Source organism: Perna viridis, chromosome 3 (assembly GCF_037379345.1).
Source record: "Perna viridis isolate PV_CMFRI_1.1 ecotype Kerala chromosome 3, ASM3737934v1, whole genome shotgun sequence".
Classification (NCBI taxonomy): domain Eukaryota; kingdom Metazoa; phylum Mollusca; class Bivalvia; order Mytilida; family Mytilidae; genus Perna; species Perna viridis.
In genome coordinates, this window is record NC_142447.1 from 30,254,804 (window position 1) to 30,279,433 (window position 24,630).

Sequence of the window (24,630 nt, forward strand, 5' to 3'; positions counted from 1 at the left end):
CTACTAATAGGATGGATTGTTACCAAACATGGCATGGATGTTTGTTAAGATATTTTTAACAGTCTGTGTGGAGATTCTTGATCTGTTAAAAACATGCCCACCATGACTTGAAATTGAGGATTTGTGGAAATAACTCTGAAACCAATGGGTTTAGCCAAATTTTCAAGATTTTTTTATTGATCAGCATGGTAAGACTGACTTATGACAAAATTTTCATAAATATCTGTCAATTGATATTGGAGTTTTTGCCAATGAAGAGTAAAAAAACGACTACAAGAGATTTATTTTATTGTATGAAAACCAGGTAGATAATTGAGATACTCTATTGATTAAATAGTTCTTGTGACAATAGTACTGTTAGAGTTTTTGACCAGGTGAGTGATTCAGGCTCTGTAGAGCCTCAAGTTTTTTTTTCTATCTTCTCTTTTCACACAAATATTTAAACACTATTTTCTTCTAACCTGATTAGGAATTACTATTTTGTTCCTGAAAATTTCATTATTAGATTTACTGATTTTGGTCTGAAATTACAGAAAACCTTACCTCATTTGGTTGAGTATTTCATCTAAGGCCAAAATAAAAAAAATATTCTAGATTCTTAACCCCTCCTGACCCTATTTTTCACCTTCTCCAAAAAATTTTATTTTGATTTTTTCCCCATTTAGGTCAGTTTCTTTCAAATCAACAACACTTTTCACTTAAACTACAATTCATCCATCTGCCCCTAATTTTGAAAAGATGTTGAGAATTTAGGAATTTTTTTATGATGGCCTAAGTCCTTTTTTTTAGAATGGTCTGTCATCAAGAAAACTAGTGTTACAGAGAGGAAATGTAACTGTGTTCTTCTTCACCTGAGGGATCAGAGTAATAAGTTTGAAGTTCAGTGTAATACTACAGAACCTGATCTGCCCAAACACTATAATGTTTTCTATCTTGGAGGTTTACAAGGTTAGAAATAGATGATACATTTAAAATAATAGCTAAGCCTTAAATGTGTTAAAAATACTTTACAGGAACATGTATGTTATTATGGTTCACTAAGTAATAGTTTTTTATTTGCTTTTGCAAAATGATTTTTTTTGACAATTTGGATGCTTGAAATTGATTCATTTTATTGTATTTTTGCACTTACATTTTGCCTTAATGAAGCTACATTTTTATACATGTAGGGTTTCAAAAGAACTAAATATTCATAACCAAATGATGTTGTGCCCTCACGGGTGTCTAGGTATATTTCAAGTACAAGTGTATAGTAAAGTGGTATTTCACTGGTAGTGTGGCCTTTGAAGGTGTTTCCATATATTTGTTCTTAACACACAACTCAACAGAATTTCAACTTATAAAATAACATTTATTAACCTCTCAGGAGTCAATAATTTAATACATACAATATATTATGTTAAAACCCTATCACTGAACGCTAAAGTATAAATAGAGGTCCCCCAAAATATGATACGGGCAGCTAGGTTCTATAGGTTGTGTCAAAGCCAGGTCGTAGTAAAAATATTTACTACTAAAAATACAGGGGCATACCACGCATCTTGTTCTTCTGGCAAGCTGGTAGCGCTCAGTGGTCAAAATCAAGCTCAACAGTTCCAACTGCTCTCGAAAATAATTCTACCAGGATTGATTTTAGGACACCGGACCACAGTTTATATATAACTGCCCCACTTGTTGGAATTTTAGGCCACTTTCAGGAATGTGGGGATTTGGCTAATATCATTGGTTTATCCTTGTGGGCCTCCTAACGATATGATTGGTTCAGAAATCTTTGCATTCCCACAGAAGTCTATATTTTAACTAATTACTTTCAGCCTGCCAAATACAAACATGGTTGACATCGTGGGGAAAAATATAATAACGGGACGGAAAAGAAGGAAGACCTACTATAGCTTATCATTTTGGGAAATAACAATCATATCATAGACGAAATAAACCTGGGGACTGGTCGACAGCATGGGACTGACTGGACGCAAGGGATACAATGAGAACAAACTCTGTCTTGACCCTTAGAAAACATTCCCATAATAATCTCAATGAATTAATACAAGCACAATCATATGACTATGTTTCAATTGTCCATATCACTCATGTGTTCACTCAGATGGACACAAAGAAGAAAAAGGAACCTGAGTGGCACTCAAAAATATATCTTCATTATAAACCTACTGACCTAAACCCTATATTGTAGCAATATGTCCACAATTTTCTTGTTTTTTAACCAATTTGGATGAGATATTTAAAGTAATAAGTTATATCCCACTGTATAGTAATCAACCTGTAGGTTTGTATACTTATCTGTAGTGTAACATCTATCAACCTGCTCAATGGATTTTGATTAAATTTTACAGGAATGTCAAGTATTATCAAACAAGATGGAATTTAAGACATTTTCTATAGAAATTTGAGTTCTTTTGTTCCACAAATTTGGTAATTTGTGAAACACTGGGTACTCCACAGTCAGTTTAAAACAATTATATCAAGTTATACTTCAATTTCACACTGGCTAAGATCTTGATACTGCAAGGGGAGATAACATAACTTTAAGTTTAACATGCTTACATTGCAACTTCACACAAATAGTATATGGATTTTGATAAAATTCTATAGGAGGGAAAGGCACCCTATATTAATGCATGAAGGTACATTTGTAGTCGTTTTTAAGAGCCGTCAAGGGGAGATAATAATCTTAAATGTAAGTAGTCACAGTCCAAATGAATCATGGGATATTGTTGTGAGTATTATTTGATTAAGTTTGCTCTTTGCTGTATTGACTTTGTAGTCTATAAGTCACTTGTCAAGGTTTCAGAAATTATCAAAAAAAATATTGGGAGGTAGAATACCCTGAATGCTGTTTATTTACATTTGATGAAGTGATTGTTTTCTTTACTGACAGATGAACTATTACAAGACAATACATTTCCTTTCAACTATGGTGAACTGGATGAAAGACAGTTTAAGGTTGTAGTGACTTCAGATTCTTTTGATGATTCTTACAGTTCATGTACAGATGATGATATACAGGTTTGTACACAGTTCATGTACAGATGATAATATACAGGTTTGTACACAGTTCATGTACAGACGATGATATACAGGTTTGTACACAGTTCATGTACAGACGATGATATACAGGTTTGTACACAGTTCATGTACAGACAATGATATACAGATTTGGACACAGTTCATGCACATAGTTCTGTTGACAAATTTCTATTTATTATTATGTTGTTCAAGTACAAAATGTATTATTTGAAAGAGAAATCAAGGGAATTAGGATTCAAATGGTAATCTAAAAGAACATTATCCAGAAATAATAACCAGACAAAGAAAAATGTACACACTGTCACACAATGAAGAACATGAAATAACCAAACTAATGCACATAGAAACAAAAGTAAATGAGCTTCCTGGACTCCACTAAAAACTGGGAGTGTGGACCGGGTGCACCGGTAGGGTAAGCATCATCTGCTTTTCTAGAAACATGTATTGTAAACAAATTAGTATACACTTAGTGATCAAAGTCGAGGTGAACTATTTATTTTTTTATTTAGATATTCATGGAACTTCCCTTTATTGCTTACAACATCATTTTTGGTCCATCATCCTTCAGCTTTTAACTTTTTGTTCAGCTATATGTGGTTGAAAACCTTTCAACCAAATTTGACAGCAATGATGTTATTGTGGCTGAAACAGTGTACTTTTGATTATGTTGATCAATTAAGATGGTTGCTAGATGCGTTGTTAGTTTCTTATTGGCTAACTTTGAGGATTTACTCCAGAAACTACATTTGATAAACATACACTATTATTTGAAGGCTTAAAAGGACTGTGTACAATAATTACATCTTGATAGATTTACTTTTAATGCCACTGAAGTGGTTCTTTTGGTGTCTGTGGCTACATAAAGTTGCCATTAGAACCTGTTTGGAAAAACACTTCTAAGCCGTTTTCTCTTGAGATACATGGCCAGTTAATAATAAACATGGCTAAAATTAAATTACTTTGCTTGATTTAATTTACAGCAGTACCTACATCATGTTGAAAAAAGGGTTATGTTCAGTATGAAAAAATTAGTGAACTCATGCTTCAAAGTAGCCACTATTTAATATATATCAGACATGCTGTTATTTTACTGTATCAATCAATGCACATCCAGATAATATACATGTTTAGGGGAACAAATAACTTTTGGACCTTGTCTGTTAGAAATCTAACCAAGTCTTTATAGATTTTCAACAGTCTAAGTCAGTTATATTTGAATTGAGGAAGTACATATGTACTAACTATTGTTGACTGAGATTAACAAAAAATATTTTTAATCAGATTTTGGAGAGATACCATGACTCGGGAGGAACTACCACAGAAATGCCTTTCTTTCCAGGGAGTGATATTAGTTCTGATGACAGTGCTGTGAATCAGTTAATTGACAGTGGAAATTATTCTGGTAGGTTTTACTGTTCTCTGCCCCAACATGGCAGAAGGACTTAGTTGTGGTCTACATGAACTACCTGTCTATCACAGTCGTTTGTGGAGGTAAAACCCCTCTTACAACATAATAGTTTTCTTAAAAATTGTTTAGGCTTGTTAATCATCATGCATGTATGTTCTTCATCCTGTTGCAGCAATTTGCCATTTTATTGAAGAAATTAAATTTGAATTTTTTTCTGTATTCAATACTTTAAAAATGCTTTATGGATACCTTTTCTTTTGGGAAAATTGGCACATTGCAGCACTATTTGGTAGAAGGTATTTTTCATACGCCCATCTGCCTAAAAGGATGTCCTGTGGTATACTGGTGCCCGAGTGTCATTCATACTTGGCTGTAACTCAGACCTGACAAAATCATTTTTCAACATGTTGGACATTTGGTCCTGCAACCTAACAAAATCTGCTGGACCATACAATTATATGCAGGACCAAAAAAGAAAAAGAATTTTGCATTGCATTTTTGTAATTATGTTTTACGTTTTTCCTCATATTCCTGTTGACGAGCTTTAACCTCAGCATCAGTAAGCTTCCTTTTTAAGAGCTTTCCAGGAATGGATTCCCTATTAAATACTAATGCCGGAATCATTTCTCTGATCCAATTTAAATTTACCCCAATTCGGACGCCATCTTTAAACTAGAAGTTATGGTTGAGGCTTGTTAAATAAAAAAAAAATGTACCAGACATCTGGTCTGGAAATCACAAAAATTTTACTGGACCGGCGGCTAAAAGTACTGGTCATGTCCAACGGTCCGACAAATTTCACCATGGCTGTGTAACTTTATTGTGCTAGCACACAGAATCAACAGCCTGCAGACAGGCCACCCCACTCTTCTAACTCAGCCAACCAAGCATCACTCTATCCCCTAAATACTCCATGCTTGGTGAAGCAGTGACTACCAGTTTTAAGGTCTTTGGTGTAAATTGGCTGAGGATCAAATCTATATTCTCCAACACTTGAGGCAAACATGCTACCCTGTGACCACTGAAGTGGTTATAACTTCAAACTAGTATTGTTCAGTTAAAGAAAGCTTCACATGAACTTTTTCATTAAATTTATGTGAAACTTATGTATAGATATATTGCAAGTGTATAGGAATCTTGAATCTTTGATTTTAATAAAACTTTGCTAAAAGATCAAGGGTTATGTGAAGGACTCTTGGAATTTTTTTTATATCAGTGACATTTGCTGTTTTTGTTTATTTAAGTGATTGCATCCAAGTGCAGTATTTACTTGATATATTTAATCTTTGCAGTGAAATAGATTTCTTTTCTTTTTTTTTAATGTATTCTTAAATTTCCATAATAAAACAGTGATGTATTTACTGTGGTTGAAGTAGTTTTACATTTTATGTAATTTAATATTATCTTTGATCTCTTTTTAAATGTTTCTTTTTTGTTGAATTCTCTTCCTGTGATATGGCTTTGGTCAACGAAATGGCATTAACAATCAATCAATTCAATATTATAGGTGCTGTAAATGCTTTGAGTGATGTGTTGTCTGTACTAAACACCGACAACAGCACAAGTCAGTCAAGTAAAGAAGAGAAAATTGAGGTACTATGTATTGGTTTGTTTAAGGCTTGTAAGTAACATCACATGACCTACAAACCTTTTATGTGTATAACAGTGAAACAAATTTGGTGTTTACCTATATCTACACTGTGATAAGTTTGGTTATAATGCTGAAAGAAGACAGCTATGCATCACATTATTGTACTCAGAAGTAGCAAACAAAATACATATTGGTCTATGGTATTTAATGCTTTCAATTCTGCTTACAGGCCCAAAACCTTATCACTTAGCTGTACCCAGGGATGATTTTCCCCACTTTTTAGCAGAATTCCGCTGATTGAAATCCAGATTTTACTGTTACAATTCTTTTTTTATTGTTAATTTATTTCTGATTTTACCAATTTTTGTGTTTTTTGATGACCTGGTAAAATCATTCCTGTGTACCAAACGTACATGTGTTGTATAAGGCAATATACTTATATGATACTATTACTTCAGATTCATGCTGGTTTATTTATTTGATCAAATGTTGTCTGCTACAAATGGGATTATTATTACGTTTGTTATCTGACCCCCTGACAATAGTAAGATTATTTTGGGAACAACCCAATGCCTATTCGAATTCTTATAAATAGGCAAACTTGTTGTATTTCTGTTGAAAGGTATATGCTATCAAGTCTGATCTAATGACTTATCTCCACTTGGCTAATATTTTTTGTATGGCAAGATTGACAAAGGTATTATGGTGTATATTTGCCCATCTGTCTCTCTGTAAGGATGTTGTACAATTAACTCTGACAGTATTTTTTTGGTGCAGTATTTGTCTTTATGGTAGTAAGCTCTGTTTTAATTTTTATTGTTTCTAATTTTTTTACAGAGTTATGGGGACATGAAATGCCAGAAAAGGGAGGGCATATCATGTTCTTTGCAGCTGTACTATTAATTGCCATTACTCAATTTGCAGCTTTATTTATATTTTTATACAATGACTATTACAAATTTACAAATCTCAAATGTATCAGAAAATCTTTTAAGGGAGTTGAATGTTGACTTAAAACTGACAAAATAATTCCATGTCGAAATAAAGTACAGCAGATTCCATAGAACTGACAATGAATTATCTGTCTGAAAGGTCAGATTCTAAGTCCTTAAGAATCATATGCACATACGATAGTTTTCTGGATAAAATCATAAACTTGGACCACAGATCATCACCCATTTTGGAATTGGTATGTTGAGGTAGCTATTGTATGAGTATAGTTTCTTTGTAGATAAGGAAAGCAATCATAAATAGTCTACAGAAAGTTAATGTTAGCAGTTTGAATGATCTGAGTATGGTTACAGATGTATTGAATTCTGCTGTGTCAGTTTCTGAGGAAATGTCTGAAGAAGCACAGGTATGCAATGTTAAGGTAGGAGTTAAGTAAACACCCCTAGCGGATTACGGGAAAAATGTAGTTGCCATTACTATGCGAGTTATTTCCCTTTGAGTACAGACTAAAAAATGTTTGATGGCAATCTAAATTCCCGTGAATATTTCAATCGTAAATTGTATTGTACTAAATAACATAACCTTCACGGAAAAGAGAGACCAGAAGATGTTCACGAGAAAGAAAAAACGAATGCACACGAAAGTAATAACGACAATTTGGAATGGAGACAGGCCATGAGAGAAGAGTAGTAGACATCTGACAGATATGCTGAAAGGGTGTAAAAAGCTGTATATAATTCTCCTCTATTCTTGCATAATTGCAAATCTGAGTGAAGATATGGTCTTGGGAGTACTCTTTATGAAAAAAAGAGAAATTTGGAAAATTCCTCCGATTAAAAATAAATAACCAGTCATGTTTCGATGAATAAAATGTATATGAAAACAAGTTAAACGAATGATAATTTAAAATCATTTGTATGGGAGGAGTGCATTACATTTTTGTGAACATACAAATGCGAGTAAAAAAAAAAACAAAGAGAAAAAGAAATAGGTAAAAGAATTGAAAGCTGCACTGATATACCTTGCCAAAGAGCCATACAAAAGGAAATATCTCTGAATAAGTATGGTTTACAAAATGTTGTAGGATTAAACAGCTATTTTCGGTCGTTCAAGCATATATGAATGGATCTCTCCACTCCCAAACATTACATGAACGGCCAAAGGCCGTTCATTGAGTTTGGGATTTCCGAGATTAAGAGAAAGAAAACCACATGATATATGAGACCAGGGCGGATTCACAGATATCCAGAGGGGTTACATGATAATATTTGCTGATCACTCTTGACAAAATACTGCATGAAATTTTTTATTCGACTTTTGGTCCACCAATGGTAAAAGAAATCAAACCAAAGTAATGTGGTAATCGGAAAAAGTTGGGGGTGGTCGAGCAAAAAAGCTCAAGATATCTAATTGGCATCCCTGCAACGAACTATCAAATAAATCAAAGCACTCTTGTACTGAATCAATGTACATTGATTGTTTAAATTATTCGTCAAATTGCAAAAATAGGGTTAAGATAGATTGAAACAATGGGATCATTTTCAAACATATCTTAACACAAGCCTTATGTTGTACATATAAATTGTCAAAATTAAACGCGTTTATTCACCATTCTGATTACAAATGAAGATCAATTTGTCTTTGAAGTAGCACAGTAAAATTCTATTGGCACCGTAGCAGTGCTCCACTTAGTGTGATATTCAGGTTCGTTGTCAGTTTACATGGAACACCTAGATGAATGAACACAAAACTCACTGACATCTTGCATAGTTGAACTACAAACTACTAGTTTGTCTTTTTTTTTAGTTTTTCAAGTCAAAATTCAATTTACCGAACTCCAGATGCCCTTTTTTACATGTACATGTACTTATCATAATACAGTTCGTTATCAGTTGATAAGCTATAACTTAAGTGCTGCAAATAACACCATACTGTAGACTGACACCATTCCTTAGAAAAATGCATGATCAAAATTACTATACCCCATGAAATATCAGTTGCCTTTGACAAGGGTTTGCAAAAAAAGAGGGGAAGTGGACGGGGTTACAGTAGTTTGGCAGGTGCACATTACACAAGTAGAATGCATTTTTTTTTCATGTACAACATTTAAAAGCCCTGTGTCAAAAAAATAAAACAAACACGAGATCCATCGTGAAAAAAATGCCATGAAAAGCTGTTATTATGATGTATTTACAACGAGATTGTTATGAGTACATGTAGCTATACGTATAATGGAGGGTAGAACATAATTAGAATTGGTATGTGATACAATAAACTGATTGGATTAGGACAGAATTATACGTAATTTGTAATTCACTGGTATTTCTATGTCCCATTTCCCCTCATGACGGGGAATAAATTCACTGTAATATAATCCATAAAATCAGTATCTCATTCTAAGGCACCTATTGTGTAATACTTCATAAGATTTTCCAGCTTTCCTATCACTGTCAGCTGGTGTCTCCATCAGTAAGAATACAATGACTTCATTAAATATCATGCCTACCAAATATCACATATGTTCGTTGAGCTTTTTTTATCATTTAGGCCATACAATAATGCAGCGATCATGTATCCATTTTTTTTTTTTTTAATTTTGAAGACATCTATTTTTTTTTTATACAAATACGTGTTATAAAATAAATGAAAATACAGAAAATGCATTTGTAAAATATAGCAATCTGAAATAAAATGGTTAAAAAATGCTACATTTATTTGTAAATCGCCTTCTTCTTAAAAACTTTGTTTCTTTGCCGTTTCGGTATTTTAATTCCCTTTTCCAACATTTTTGAATTCATTTGAAGCTGAAGAAAAAACTGTGTCCAGGGCCTTCCGTTCACTAATTTTGCTACACGTACTATACATAAACAAGTTTTGTAGCAAGCCTAGCGTTTCATTTGATATGTGACGTAGCCAAAATAAATTTTGACGTTACCGAGAAAAACAACAAAAAAAGGTAAATATTTCCACTTTAGGAGAGCATGACGGGTTAATGAGTCCCATTGTCAAGTGATTTTTATACATCTTTTGATAGCTATTAAAGATGTTATTTATATTTTATTTTTTTAAAGAAAATTCTAGGCACCGTTATTTCACAATACTAAGAAATAATTAAATACCTGCCGTTTTTTAACAGTTTCCCTACATATCCTATGTATTTTCATCATTGTTCTAGTATATTTCAAATCTTTGTACTTAGAAAACGAAATCCAATACGATGTCATTTTTTTCTGTCCTATGATTGCAGTCGAGTCGATCTTTCCATATGCAAAATTTCAGAAAAATTCTAGGACGCAATATTTACGTATCTCCTACCTTGAATAATATAGATGTTAAGGTAAAAATTTGATTCTTTGTTTTGAGTTGATATTTTGTGAGTCATTAGAATAATGTTAGCTATAATACTAATACTAAATGAATTTATATAGTAATAGCATTGTATCGTAAGTATCATACCACAATGTACCATGAATCGAATCATCCCAAAAGATACCGCACTTTTAGTACATACAGTGAATTGTTTCCCCCTCATCTTTATAGTAGACTTAGGTATATTGGTATCAATGTAAATTTACACATTCAAGAAAGAGTACTATTGTTACATACTTCTAAAATGGGACTCAATTTAAAGAATGCTATCTTAAGTAGCACTCCAGCTAAGATTCATGCAAAATATGATTCATGGGTGAAAAGCCTACATATTTTTCTTTTTGATATTTTGTTTGAATTGTCATAGTAAACAGAAATTTATATTTGGTTTTTCATTTAACCCGTTTTCTAAGAAGATATAAATTTAATAGAATGCACTGTAGAGTTTAAAGAGATAACTCTGTTAATGACACTCAAATACAATAGAACCTATTTTATTTTTAATGTTGATTATCTCCTAAGAGCAGACAGATTGGAATGAAAAATCACACATTTCATAATATAGACCCATTAAATAACTTAATTACAAAAATTAAAGTAGGTAACAATTTTGGGGGTGTATCACATTTTTCAGATTTGCATGATTTTTAAAAAGACAGCTACATGATTGTTTTTGGATTGCTTACTGTAAAAGTTTTAATTTTCACGGTGCACTCATTTTCAGCATGGACAGAAAGGAATGAAATTCACATTTTACTCTATAAAGTACTACCAAAAAATGTATTCATATTTTGAAACAACAAAAAAATGATAACTCCAAATGTGTTCACTTGAATCCATGTAAATTAGCAGTAATCAAAATTAATACATTTACAGTAATTGATTTGTCTAATTAAGAATTTTAACAATTTGAAAAAAAATATCATTCATTAATGTGGCCAGGCTTCAACCTTGACTTTTTTCACCACAAAGTGGCATTCTCAGGGACTTTATGCACATTCACTGTATTAACACTTGTTGTGCTGTGCCAAGACCTGTTCCGGATTGGCCCTGGTTCTGCTTAATTTGTTCTGGCAGTGTTCATCTATGTTCAGGAAATCAGTTTTTGTGCCCATCTGCAAGCAGTGTGACAGTGCTTTAAAATGAGGCTATCTGATATAGAGTTTGATGATAAAAAAAATAATGACTTGAAAGCTGAAAGAAACGGTCATGAGTTTCCGCTGCCCAAAAAAGTGAGATTTTTAAGGGAGTAGGGTTAATTTCTGTACCCCTCCCCAGAGCAGAATCAATCTATAGTGCTCTGTTTTGCCTGGTATCTAAATAAGAATGATGTTTGTCTCCACAATTTCTATGTTGACCCCTTGTATCGACTACTTCTGGTTTAAGGCTAAACAGAGGCCAAAATTGAAAAAAAATCCTCATTTTTTTTACACAAGTGAACCTTTTGGGGGACTCCTGACCCCCACTCTTGACTGTAACAAACCTTATTGGCTTCAGTAGCCTTCCCAGGGTAAGACTGTGGGATGAATGTGCCTTGGTTCCTGTTTTGCTCCTATTGAACCCCACATGTAGCAAAAAATGGACAGAAATGGACAAAAATGACCATTTTCGAGTGACTAACCCATTTTACCATGTTGACCCACTCACCCTCCAACCAGTTCCTCACCTCATTCACCCCACACTGTAATCACCCGTCCTTAACTTATAAATAACAATCAGCATCAGTACCATTGTGCAACTAATTTGCATATAATTTGCATAAGTTTGCAAAATATTGAAATCTAGACTTTTTTTTCAGAAATACTCAAGGGTTAATACCTCAATCTCTTTTTCAGGACACAGCATTGGGTGTATATTCTAGTCTTACTAGTATGTTGTCAGCACAAGTAAATGCTTCAGCTAATGACTCCACTAAAGGCGAGAGTGCTGCTGGGTAAGGCTTCAAGCTTAAAGATAGCTGATAAAACAATAATGATACAGAAAATATGTTCTTACAAGAGTTTAAAATGGGGTCTGTGTCCTTTTTAAGTCCTGATCATGTTATAACTGGAAAATGATCTGAATGATTTCTTTAATTTTTTGTTTCATCATCGTTATCAGCAGCAGCATCAGGAAGCAAATTCTTTAACTCTTTCATTGTTTCAAGATTTTTTTTCTTTTCAAGTTATGAGACTTTTCATTGTATTTCAATGAGTAAAGTAAATGCTAATTATGCTGATTGTAATATATGCAAAATCAGTTTCCTTTAATAAGATTGATAATTTTATTCTTCAATTAAAATACTTCATTTCCCTGATTTTTTATGCTGTAAAATTTTACCTATCTTCAAACAAGTTAGATTAATTTACATTTTATATATAGCAGTGACTTATTGAATGTTCCCTGTGTAATAAACTTAGAAATTTACATGTGAAATAAATTCTATACATTTATTCTCTTTTTTTTTTCTCCTGCAAAATGTCACAACACAAGTATCAATCCGCCAATTACAAAATCAAAATTTAATGTTGAAAAAAGCAGTAAATTATGGGGAAAATCTGTATAGTAAATATGATAATAAATTGGGCACCATAAATAATGAAAATATTGTCACTCCTCTCACTCTTTAAATCTGGGTATTCCTCATGGTCATATATATTGGTCATTCTGTCTGTCCAATTAATAATCCTGTAGTTTTTATTATAGCCCCACAAACAAAGTGGAGGGTGTATATAGTAATCACTCTGTCTGTCTGTCTGCTTCTCTGTTTGTACAGATTTATGTCCTGGCTATAACTTCTTTGTTCTAGGCATACCATATTTGGCACATGGGTATATAATCAGGACACAATATTCTACATATAATCATGACCTATATGATCTTGACCCATGACCTCAATGTCCATTAATTATAGGTTTTTTGACATGGTTTAGTGTATGGGACACTACATTTTTGACTTTTGATGTAGGCTTTCCATTTTTGGTATGTGGTTGAATCAGTATAAGACTGTCTGTCCACATTTCTTGTAAGTACAACTCCTTCTAAACCCCTCAAGGGATATGATCAAATTTTACAGGAAGGTTAGGTATCATATGTAGATGTGTATGAAGGAATACACTAACTGTTGTATGATTCTAAAGGAAGATAATCCACCATAAGTGTTTCATGTGTTAAAACCTCATATAAAGCCTGACTCCTCTTAAACAGCTCTAGGGAGGTTTTTTTTTATTTTAGGCAGGCCATCATATATAGATGTGTAGGAAAGGAATATAGTTACTGTTGGAGGACCTTAATGGGAGATTGAGGGTTATATATGTAACTTCATTTAAAGCAGGGGATATTCTTTTTGTGTCACACTTGCTCATAGTATTTCTAGTTCATATTTGTGCCATATGTCACATGATTCTGTCCTTGAATAATTTATCACCATAACACTTAAATGTTTAAACTTCAGTGACTCAGCTTCACTAAAGTCAGCATGAAAATATGTGGGTGGCAGGGGATGTTCTTTGTAAGTTTTTCTCAGTAGTTTTAGTTGTATTTTAGATGTTTCAGATAACTATTTGTTTTCTTCATCACACTTACCATACTTAGCTTACTTTTCATGTATACTTTCTCTTTCAGTCTATTGTTGAAAGGTCTCTCTAATGTGTTAGACTATAACACAGGTATAGTGACAGAGGAATTGACCATTACTTCACACCATACCAAAATTAACCAGTCACATCTCATGAAGGTATGGACTCAATCATTTGATAGTTTCATACTTTGTCTATTCTCTGGTCCTCTTATAGTAGAAAATGGTTTGATGACTGAAGATAGATAATTGATTCTAGTGATGGATGTATTGATTAATTGATTATGGTATATGTCCTACAGCAGATTTGTAGGACAAGAACGATAGACCAGTTGAACAGCCCCTGCTTGGTACTAATCAAACATGCTGAACCAGTTCTATATAGTTTGAGCTCCCAGAAGCAGCAGCCTGCTGGTAAGCATGTAACCCCACCCAGACACATTATTCTGACTCTGAACCAACCAGTCGTCACTCTATCCTTTTAAATACTTTGTACTTAATGGAAAATTAGTGACTACCAATTTTGAGTCCTTAGTGTGACTTAGCTGGGGATCAAAACCATGACTTCTCGCACTCCTGAGACCATGATGACTCACTCGCATGTTTGAGCTTTTTGATTTGGTTGGTTTGATATAACACTTAATTAGCTGCATTTCATAAATGAAGTATTTAGTTTGATTATGAGGATTGTTTCCTTGTAACTTAATTTTGATTTACCGTCAGTACTATAGTCAAAAGGATGTTTATTCTTATCTTAATGCTCTGATATTTCATGTAAAATTTGAAGTCGTCAATATGGTCTTATAGTGTGCTAATAACATATGTTACACTTACAGTTGCTTTCTGTGAAAGTTTATTTGTTGTTATTTTAATAGGTTGAGGAAAACACGAGAGCTATACTTCATCTTGTGGATAACATAGCTGATGTTGCTCTTGCCTTAACATCTCCATCAGAAACACCAGTTGTATATGAGACCCCACATATGAATCTGGCAGTGATGAAAAATACTGTTGCTAACATTATTGGTAAAAAACTTGTAAATACAAAATTAGCTGCTGGTACTAATTTAGTTGGATCCTTTAAACTACCAAGTGATGCTGCATTCAGTGATGTGTTGAGTGGTGTAAATGGAGATGTTAATTTACAGGTAGCTACTGGTCAAGGAATAATTATTGCCAACATATTTTTCATCCTTTCCTGTATAACAAGTTCATGCCCAAAATTTAAGAAAAAATGTCAACAAATTTTCCGATATTTTGCTTTAAAAAATGAACTATCACCCAACAAGAAGAATAAAAAAAAATGAGCAGAAAACAGCAAGATATACTCTCTGATCAGTATATGTTAAATGTTTCAACCATCAAGTTATATACAGAATCATACTCTACAAGTAGTTGATTATGGTATTTCTACATTCAAGACAGTTAAACTTATGCTGGGTAATTTTAATGTTTATCGTAAAAGGCGACTAAATAGTGCTCAGAACCCTAGCTAGGGGCTAGGGTGCTCTGCCCACAGAGCAACTGGGATGTGTGCCCCAGGTGGTGGAATGGGGTACCCCTGGCGTGTTACATGCTGGGGTTGTCAGGCTATAATATGGAAAACCAGACCACAAACCAGTGGTGCACCATGTTAGGAAAGATGCCACGCTCCTCGCACGTTAAAGAACCCTACTGTGGTATTCTCCCGTAGTAGGAACCATAGGGCTCCGCCATAGGAGGCTAAATTGCCCGACCCTACCCACCTCTCCCTATTTCCAGTGGCAATCAAAATTTGTCGACCCTATTGTCCTTGTGTCCCATCCCGTTTTCATTTCATCATCATTTCATGTTCATTTCGTCATCATTTCTTGTTCATTTTATCATCAATTTCATGTTCATCGTATGAATATAGCTGAAATATTGCTGCTCGAATGTTATACCCCAATAAACAAACAAACAAACATTTAATGTTTATCATATGAGATTGTAGAAATATGATGGTCTAGTGTTTGCCAAGTAAGCTTGTGTTTCTTATCCCGGAAATAGTATCTTCACAGCATTAACAACATTTTTATTAAAACTGCAATCCTCTTGGTATGATCTCATAGAGTTTATTACATTGTATGTATAGCATATAGAGAACAAAACAACGACAAGAGAAATTAAGATTATAACCCCTTTATAAGTGCATGATGGGGGAAATCTCAGGTCATCCTAGGGTAGTCCATTAACAAAGTTCCAGGTCCATGGAGTTAGAGAACTATTATATCCAAGCTGATTTTTTTTCTCATTTTGGGTTTGTTTTCCAGTTAAATGTTTGAATTAAAATGACCTAGATTTATTAGCAGATCAGAAAGTATCAATGTGGCCAGTGATATATCACACGCAGGTGTACAATATGGGTCACTTCATATTATAAAAAAACTGCAAGAACTATCCAATCAGTGGATAATCTGGATAAAAATAGAAAAATTTTCAATCATATTGGTGAGATATGATCCTTTACGAACTCTTTATCAAATGGTGCAATTTTTTTACAGTGAGACACATTTGTTCTTTCTCAACAAGTGAGTGAGATAAGGAAATCTAGCACGGAATAAATACTTAAATGGGAATAGAAATAAATTAATGTTGTAGTTAGAATTTGGAATGTTCAAAATTACTGCCTGTTTCTCAAAGTGCTGTAAAGAAAAGTACTCATTCAATTTCAAAAATTGAAACATTTTTGAAAGGAAAACCATTTAGCACATTTTATAAGTAAAGTTATCTTCTTGTGCTGTAAGGCTTTTGATCTATAGAGAGATTTCTGAACATTCCACCTATTGAGAAAACACTGGGATTCCCCATGCTTTTTATAGATCCTTCTATTCCAGTGACTAGTGTTTCATTCCTTGTCTGCTAACCCTTAAAGCCATTTTGAGAATTGTGAGCTGTTACATAAAGAATCATGCTATATTGTGGTCTTTTCTAGATTAAAGTTAAGGTATAGTCCAGGGAAGCCATTGAAAAGTGTAAGCCCATTGGATGTTTAAAACAGAATAGAAATCTCAGGATGAAAATAGGAGAAACTGAATAAATTGTAATAGCCAACATTGTTATCAATGGTTGACAAAGGTTCACCCTAACGGGTTGAAAATTCCTAAAACAATTGAACTTTGAACTTGCTGTTTTTTCAATGAAATAAGTCTGTCGGGCATGGCAAATCTAAAAAAATAAAAACTCTTTTTTGAATGATTTTGTTGCCATTATTTGGACCATGTTTCTCGATCTATTCCCTGACGTATAAATAGTTGTAACTTTATTTTTAGAATGAGTACTCACTAGAATGACCTATTGATTAGTCATTCTCAAGTCTGAATCACACCTGCGCTTGATCAGACACATTTTTTGACATACTACAAATTTTATTAATCAAGTGCTGTAATGATAAGGATCAAATTTCATTGATAAACTTTTGAGGAAAATATTGTTGCTCAATTACAATTTCACGGTAAAAAAACACAGAAACGGAAAGCTGATGACAAGGCATAAGAATGGGAGACGGAAACAATTGACACTGTGTCTCCTTCCCTGCAAACATAGAAATATACATAAAAATATCAGATAACAAAATTGCATTTATATATCTTATGATTGAGACTTGACAAGACATTGTTCAGGCTTAGTATACAAAAGATGAAAAAGTCCAGGGCTCGGGTCTTCCCAAAAAAATTTTCAACCTCTGCCTAATGGTCAGAATAAACAAAAAAAAAATTTAATGGATTAGAATAAAAGGTTTATTGGTAATATTTGTTTCTTTGTTTTTTGTTGTTATTTACATCTATGAAACTTTTTAAGGAAAGCCAGCAATTTGTGCATAAAATTGTGAAAATCCTGCAAAATGCTCACAAGTGGAGTTCATGACCATGTAAAAATTAAATAGGTAGTGTTACATGAAAAGTTAATCCATTCAACACACCTAGCAATAATGATTCTGTCTGAAATAAAGTAGCTAGGGTAACGCAAGATAATTTTTTTGTCTAGTTTGTCCTCCGCCTCTGCACAGAGGGGTACATAGAAATACTGATCTCTGTCCCTCGGGTTACATTTGTTGATGAACTCCTTGGAAATCGTTTGAAGGATCTTGTTCAAATTTTGTATGATAATTAGTCACCATTTGTAGTTAATCATGTTGCGACATCATTTTGATTTTACAAATTTTACTGAAGATATGGGACTTTTTAACTTTTTTTGCGGCAGTGGGAGACATATGGCTATAAGTTGCTTTTTATATGAGGCATAAATGGGGGGAATTTTCAATTAGTTACCAGTATTCTAATATGACATCCTTAACAGGCTTAGAGACCACAACTGTGGTCAATTTTCGATTTCTATAAAGCAGCATGTGACTTATTGGGCATACCTTGTGTGTGTGTGTGTGTAAATTACCGTGCATCTTAATCATGTTAACAAACATGCAACATTCTGATGTGTAACAGATATTTTTATTCATTTCAGTAGCGTGAATAAACATCAAATTCATATTTAACAAAGATATTGAATGTTATGTTTTATAGTTATATTATATTCCGTAAAAGTCACTTATATACTCTGTAGCACTCGCCCCGTGCCACAATTGCACCATTATGTATGAAACCAAACAATAACAATTGACAATGAATGAAACATTGTACCTTTCTATGTGTGAACACTGGTGACCTTATAATGCAAACGACTGTTGCCATATCTAACATCGTTCTACTTTCCTTCATTATAAAAAATACAAAGCAAAGTTTCACTAATGACCATTTCAACCGACATAGCTAGCACAAAGTGTACAGCCAAATATAGACAAATATGGCAGGTTAAAGGTTACCGTAAAAGATCACGAAAATGTAAAAAGAACTGTTATTGTCCTATAAGAATGGAAATAAATTATGGAGACTCCATTTTATCATTGCTTAACTACAGGCTGACCATTTGTGCTGATATTTTACCACCTCACTAAGGCTCAGGGTAAAATAATGTGGCATAAATCGTCAGCCCGTGGTAAAACAATGATAAAATGATGTTTCCGTGATTTATTTCTTAATTAAATGATGGAATCTGAAGTTCTTCAACTTGGATCAAAGCTGTAAAATCAATGGGGATCGTTTCTAAGATTATAATATCAGTTCTCCATATGTGTTTTCATTTATGAATTCTCAGTACTTTGTACAAATTTTGACTGCAAATTAAGTTTTATAGATTTTGAACGAATTTATTATACTTATTTTTTAAAAAATCACACAATTCATGATTTTATAGATCATCTACATAAATTACAGTAAAAAAAATATGGATTTTTTGAAAAGAACCATAAGCCGGTCTAGCATCAGTTCACAAGAATTCACTTTTGACAACAAATTTAAAAATGATTTTTTGTGAAACTGACAGCTGGTTCTCATGCAATAAAAAGTTTGGTAAATACCAGTATTTATTGCTGTATCGATGGTATAATAGGGCCTGCCTTCTTCTTACATTAATCTGTACTTCAATATTGTACCCTAATGAGTGTCCATCCATCTGTCTTTTGTACATTCCTGTCACAGATTTCTCAGCTTCTGTGTTGGAAGGAATTGTTAGATGTTTCATAGATGACTTGCATGATGACTTACATCGTGTCTCTCCTATCCAGTGAGGTTCCTCGCTTATCTGTTTATTGTGACTTAACTTGACGGAAATAGTTGAGTTGGGGTATTTTTAGCACAAAGTAGTGTGCAACATCTTTTTAAGGACAGATTTTGGAAATGAATTATTATGAAGTATTTATTTACAGATGATGCTGATCAGTAAGAATCCATTTGTATGGCATCCATCGGCTCATACAATTACAACTCCTGTTGTATCTATGAAAATAAAAGACTCTAACAGGAATCCAGTTGAAGTTAAGAATTTAAAGCAACCTGTACGCATACAGATCAGTAATAAAGGTCAGATAATTGGTGTTGTAAAAACTTACTTGCAATTTTTTATCTTATCTCTTTTTTATATTATTTCACAATTTTTGAATCAATTTCTCATTTATGTCTGTAATTTTTAAGGCGAAAGACACAAAACATGCACATAATAAATCATTTCATTAAAGACAACATTCTCAATGCACCTGCAAATTTTTTTTTTTTAAATATAACATTTCATAATATTTTTTTTTCTTAAATGGTTCTTCATTTCCATTCATCATTAACATTATCATTTTTTTGTTTTTTTAGCTGTGACAGAAACAACAGTATTCTCATCTGAAATCAATCTAGTGTTTAAAAATAGTTCTTACCAATTAAGGAATGGTAAAGGTCCAACTTTCAAACTGGAAACCAACATCACCAGTGGATACTCTCTTGTTATGACCATTAAAGGTGAAGAATTAGTTTGTCCATTTAGAATAGTAGAAGCAACAGAGAACATGACTGATCCAGGATCTGAGCCTGGCCTTCTGTTCAATGACAATAACAATTACATGATGGTTAGTCCATCTGCAGAAATGAACCAGTCATACAATATTTACATTTTGCCTGTACTCAATTCATCTTCAGCAGAAGCATTTCTGACTGACTATGTCATAAGGAACAACTACACTACATTATGTGAGGGCTCAATACCTTGCAAAAGGGAGATAATTCTTCCAATGAATTTCTCAATGGAAACATACTCTGTGCGGTGTACTTACTGGAATGAGATCACTGAGGTGTGGACTTCAGATGGATGTAAGGTATACTGTATAATCGTTTGTTTTCTTGGAGATAAAATGTCATGGTTTTGTCATTGAAACTGATTTCATGGGAACAATTTTTTGTAGATTCATGAATCAAAGATTTTTTTCACTTCATTTAAGCTCTTTGATAAGCTGTAGTTTTCAATGTATAATGCACAGCTTTGCAAGGGAAATAAGAAACCTTTTGTAGAAAGCATTTTTGGTGTCACCACGTTTTTGATAGCCATTTATTAATTAAAATAGTATGAAAAACTAATCAGCTGTAATATCTACGTTTCGTGTTATATGCAAATCACAGGTTTTGCTAAAACAATGGAGTCAACACCGACTTTGTCCCAGTTAATAAAAAGATATTTTGAATAATCCAAGCTCTTTTGTTAATATTTCAACAAATGGAAACAGTTTGTCAAGTGGATGAATAGAATGTGACAATTATTTCACTTTTGAAAATGGTCTTTATTATCTTCTAGTTAAAAGACCAAGGGCTCAAGGACAGTTTGGCTCTCCCTTTAGTTGTGTACTTCATGCTCTACTGCACACGTTTGTGAAGTAAATTAGTGCTTGAGAAAATTGCTGAGACTTGATTATATGTACATACTTTTGATTAATATAAGTGCATTTTCATATGAAATATATATTTGCAGATAAATTTTCTTTGGAATTTACTTTCATTGATTTGTTCTACCCATGAAATAAACGAAAATTTCTGCTTTTACAGTATATGATATTAATATGACTACAGGTTAATGAACATATGATCTCAGCTTCCAATGGATGGGTCAATTTCAGATTTGTTGTGTGGCATTTACCTTATAGTGGGTAATTTTTGCGGGTCCCAAATTTCACTAGTTTTTTTTATATAAATAGGGAGATTAAATTTTCATGGTCTTTGCTTTTCACGTCACAGATTTATTGGAATAAAAAATAATTCTATAAAATATCTGAACTTTAATTTGGTGAGTTTTTATTTTGCAATTCTCCAAACCGGTTGAAAATAGTGAAAATAAGAATCTTTCAAAAATTAACTGCTATGAAACCACTGGACCCTTAAAACAAAACTAGGTATAAATGTTTTTTTAGGATATTTTGTGTAGAACTGATGTGGAGATTCTTGATTCATCATAAAACAATGGCTGCCGTTACTAAAAATTGAACTAAGGGGTCAGTTAGAAGTTTTTCTCATATACCGGTATCTCCAAAACCATTAGGGTTAGCCAAATCCTTTCAATTGCCGAAATAATTCTTATTATAAGGCCTACAAAAGTCTGCATGGGATTAAAGTTGTTGGACTAATCCTTGTTATAGTTATTGCCCTTGAAAGATGAAAAGTGACAATTTTTTTACAGTTTCAGTCAATATTTTGAAAACTATGCTAGATAGAAAGAAACTTTCAATCGCTGAATGATCCTATGATAAAGCCTACAAAAGTCTGCATTGGATCAAAGTTGTCAGACAACACCTTGTTAGAGTTATTGCCCTTTGAAGGCAAAATGATGAAAACTACAATAGAAAGAAAGAAACTTTCAATTGATGAAATGATCCTTCTTATAAGTCCTTCCAAAGATTTTTTTGAGTCATAATTTTCCTTTTTTAGGAACTCCTTGTTAGAGTTATTGCCCTTGAAAAGCAAAAGTGTGTGATTCAGGCTCTTAGGAGAATGATACCGTACTTTCTGTACAGGTGGGTATACCTAGCAAGACAACATGTACAGCTTCATGTTTTACCTGTCTGACACCCAGTGTTAAATACAAGAATAATGTAAAAAAAATAACGTTGATGATTGTATTGATGTCTATTTACCAGGTATCAGAAGACACTACCAAAGAAGTGATACATTGTGAATGTAACCACTTAACATCATTTTCTGGAAGTTTTATTGTGTTACCAAATGCCATAGATCCATTCGCTGATGCTGTTTTATTCCTGAATTTCTTTGACAACCCATTAGTTGTGTCTACTGTTGTTTTTGTATGGTTTATTTACTTCTCTGCTGTGTACTGGGCAAAGAAGGCTGACAGAAGAGACAAAGCTCAGGTACGTGGACATGAAATACACTTTCTTTGCTTGATACTGCACTAGAAAAGCTGGCAAACAAGATGATAATTGGGTAAGTGGGCATTAGGTTTCTCTATCCTGATGTGTACTGGGCAAGAAAGGTGCAAAACCAGATTAATGCTTAGATATGTTACCATCTCCTTTTTATAGGAGGGTAAATATAAGGCAGACTGTGATTATACTAAGGTATTTGGTCATTAGTACTTCCTTATTGCTTTGTATTCAACAGGAAAGGCTGACAAAGGACATCTTGCTCATGTACTGGTATGTTGCTATTCTCATGTTTTATACTTGGTGAGCAATTAATGTGGTGATGGAATCCTTCATTTGTTTTGTACAATATGTGAGCAAACATGGCTGGCAATAGAAATGAGCTCAGATATGCATCCACGAGGCACCCAATTGTCATAGTAGTCCTTGGTAAACAAGGACGACAAGAGATATAGATAGCGTATTTCTAAGTGGTTATTACTGCAGTCATAGAGGATTTTAAGTTTAGGAATAACACTTAATATGCTATTGCAAATTTATATTTATTTCCTATTAAAAAAAAGTTGCATTAGACTCCATTAGCAAAGTTTTCAACAATACAATGAAAATACAGTATGTCATGTCTAAGTAACCACTTGTATTCAGCAATAACCTTTCATGAGAGACTATGAGTGAAATTTCACTATGTAGTGTCTCTGACTGTAAAATTAGTCTAGATATAAAGATCACCTGTCTCTGGTGACCTGTATTTCATCTCCCTTGGAGGGTCACTTGAGACAGATTTCACTGCATATATTACAAACCGAAGTATTTTATCGGGACTCTTTCTCATTCTTTGTAGACAGGTATTGTAGTACTGTCTGATGCTAACTCTAGAGATCCATACAGGTATCTGATGTGTGTGGTTACGGGTTGGTGGGCAGGAGCTGAAACCACAGCCAGGATATCCTGTTATGTCTCTGGCAATGGTGGAAACAGTAAGAAACACTGTTTATCAGATTCGGTGGTCAATAAAGGTTATTTCAAGGCTGGATGGGAAGACTGGTTTCTGTTTACATCACCATATCACCTTGGTAACCTGGAATCTGTTACTGTATGGCATGACAACTCTGGCACTTCTCCTTCATGGTTTGTTCAATACTGTAACTGAACTAATTTTTTGTGATTCATTTATTTTCGCCAATTATACAATCAGTAAGTACTTGCACATATAAATACCTATGACTATACATATTAAAAAGAGTTTATTCTATGAAAACTTTCAAGTTGAAGCAAACTAACTCACAAAAGTGTTTGAAAACAAAGTCATTGTGAAAATAAGTACAGTTACAATACTGAATGTATGAAAAACTAAGAAAAGCAAAAGTAAATTAGATTTTTATGTGAATTCAATGTTCTATGTACTCACACAGGTTGTTCTACTGACCTGGCCCCATTGCCACAAAACTTGAAAAAATACTTAAGTCTGAGAATATTCACAATTGTTTGTGACATCATCATTCAAAGATTGATTGGAGTCACCATGGAAGTTGAGAATTCTAAAATTTAATGTAGATCATACCTAATATTTGTAGTACATACATTTTTGTAGTTTTTCTGAAAGATGACATTGAATGATCATAAAATAGAAACAGAGGTCATTGAACTGGTAGATTGAATTCAATATTAGTTTATTTAATATATATATAACATAGAAGGGTCTGAAAAACCATGTTAGTTCTAACTTCTTTGGGATTTTTTCAGACACTTCTATATATATATGGAAGACTCGGAAATGCGATGGGGACGCTGAAGTGCAATATTTGTGCTGATCTGCAATGGTCAACGCTGAAGTACGTTGGTTGTTAGCACAAATGCACTGAAGTGTGTTGGTACCTCATTTAATGTCGCCATGAAATTTTACGTGCAAAAGGGTGTACAATGTTACAGAGAAAAGTACCAAAACAGGAAGG

The 24,630-nt window shown here is 33.4% G+C and overlaps 1 protein-coding gene across 1 annotated transcript in view; it reads left to right on the forward strand.

Moving 5' to 3' along the window:
• The window catches only part of LOC148621813 (polycystin-1-like protein 2), a 63,955-nt gene that overhangs the window by 30,899 nt on the left and 8,426 nt on the right, over positions 1–24,630 (forward strand). The window contains exons 5-16 of the mRNA XM_088576554.1: positions 790–948; positions 2,897–3,024; positions 4,327–4,447; positions 5,961–6,046; positions 7,276–7,401; positions 12,200–12,297; positions 13,968–14,079; positions 14,796–15,068; positions 19,700–19,853; positions 20,133–20,629; positions 22,436–22,666; positions 23,520–23,806. Coding sequence (XP_088432680.1) covers positions 790–948; positions 2,897–3,024; positions 4,327–4,447; positions 5,961–6,046; positions 7,276–7,401; positions 12,200–12,297; positions 13,968–14,079; positions 14,796–15,068; positions 19,700–19,853; positions 20,133–20,629; positions 22,436–22,666; positions 23,520–23,806 — 2,272 coding nt within the window. The remainder of the gene's footprint in view (positions 1–789; positions 949–2,896; positions 3,025–4,326; positions 4,448–5,960; positions 6,047–7,275; positions 7,402–12,199; positions 12,298–13,967; positions 14,080–14,795; positions 15,069–19,699; positions 19,854–20,132; positions 20,630–22,435; positions 22,667–23,519; positions 23,807–24,630) is intronic.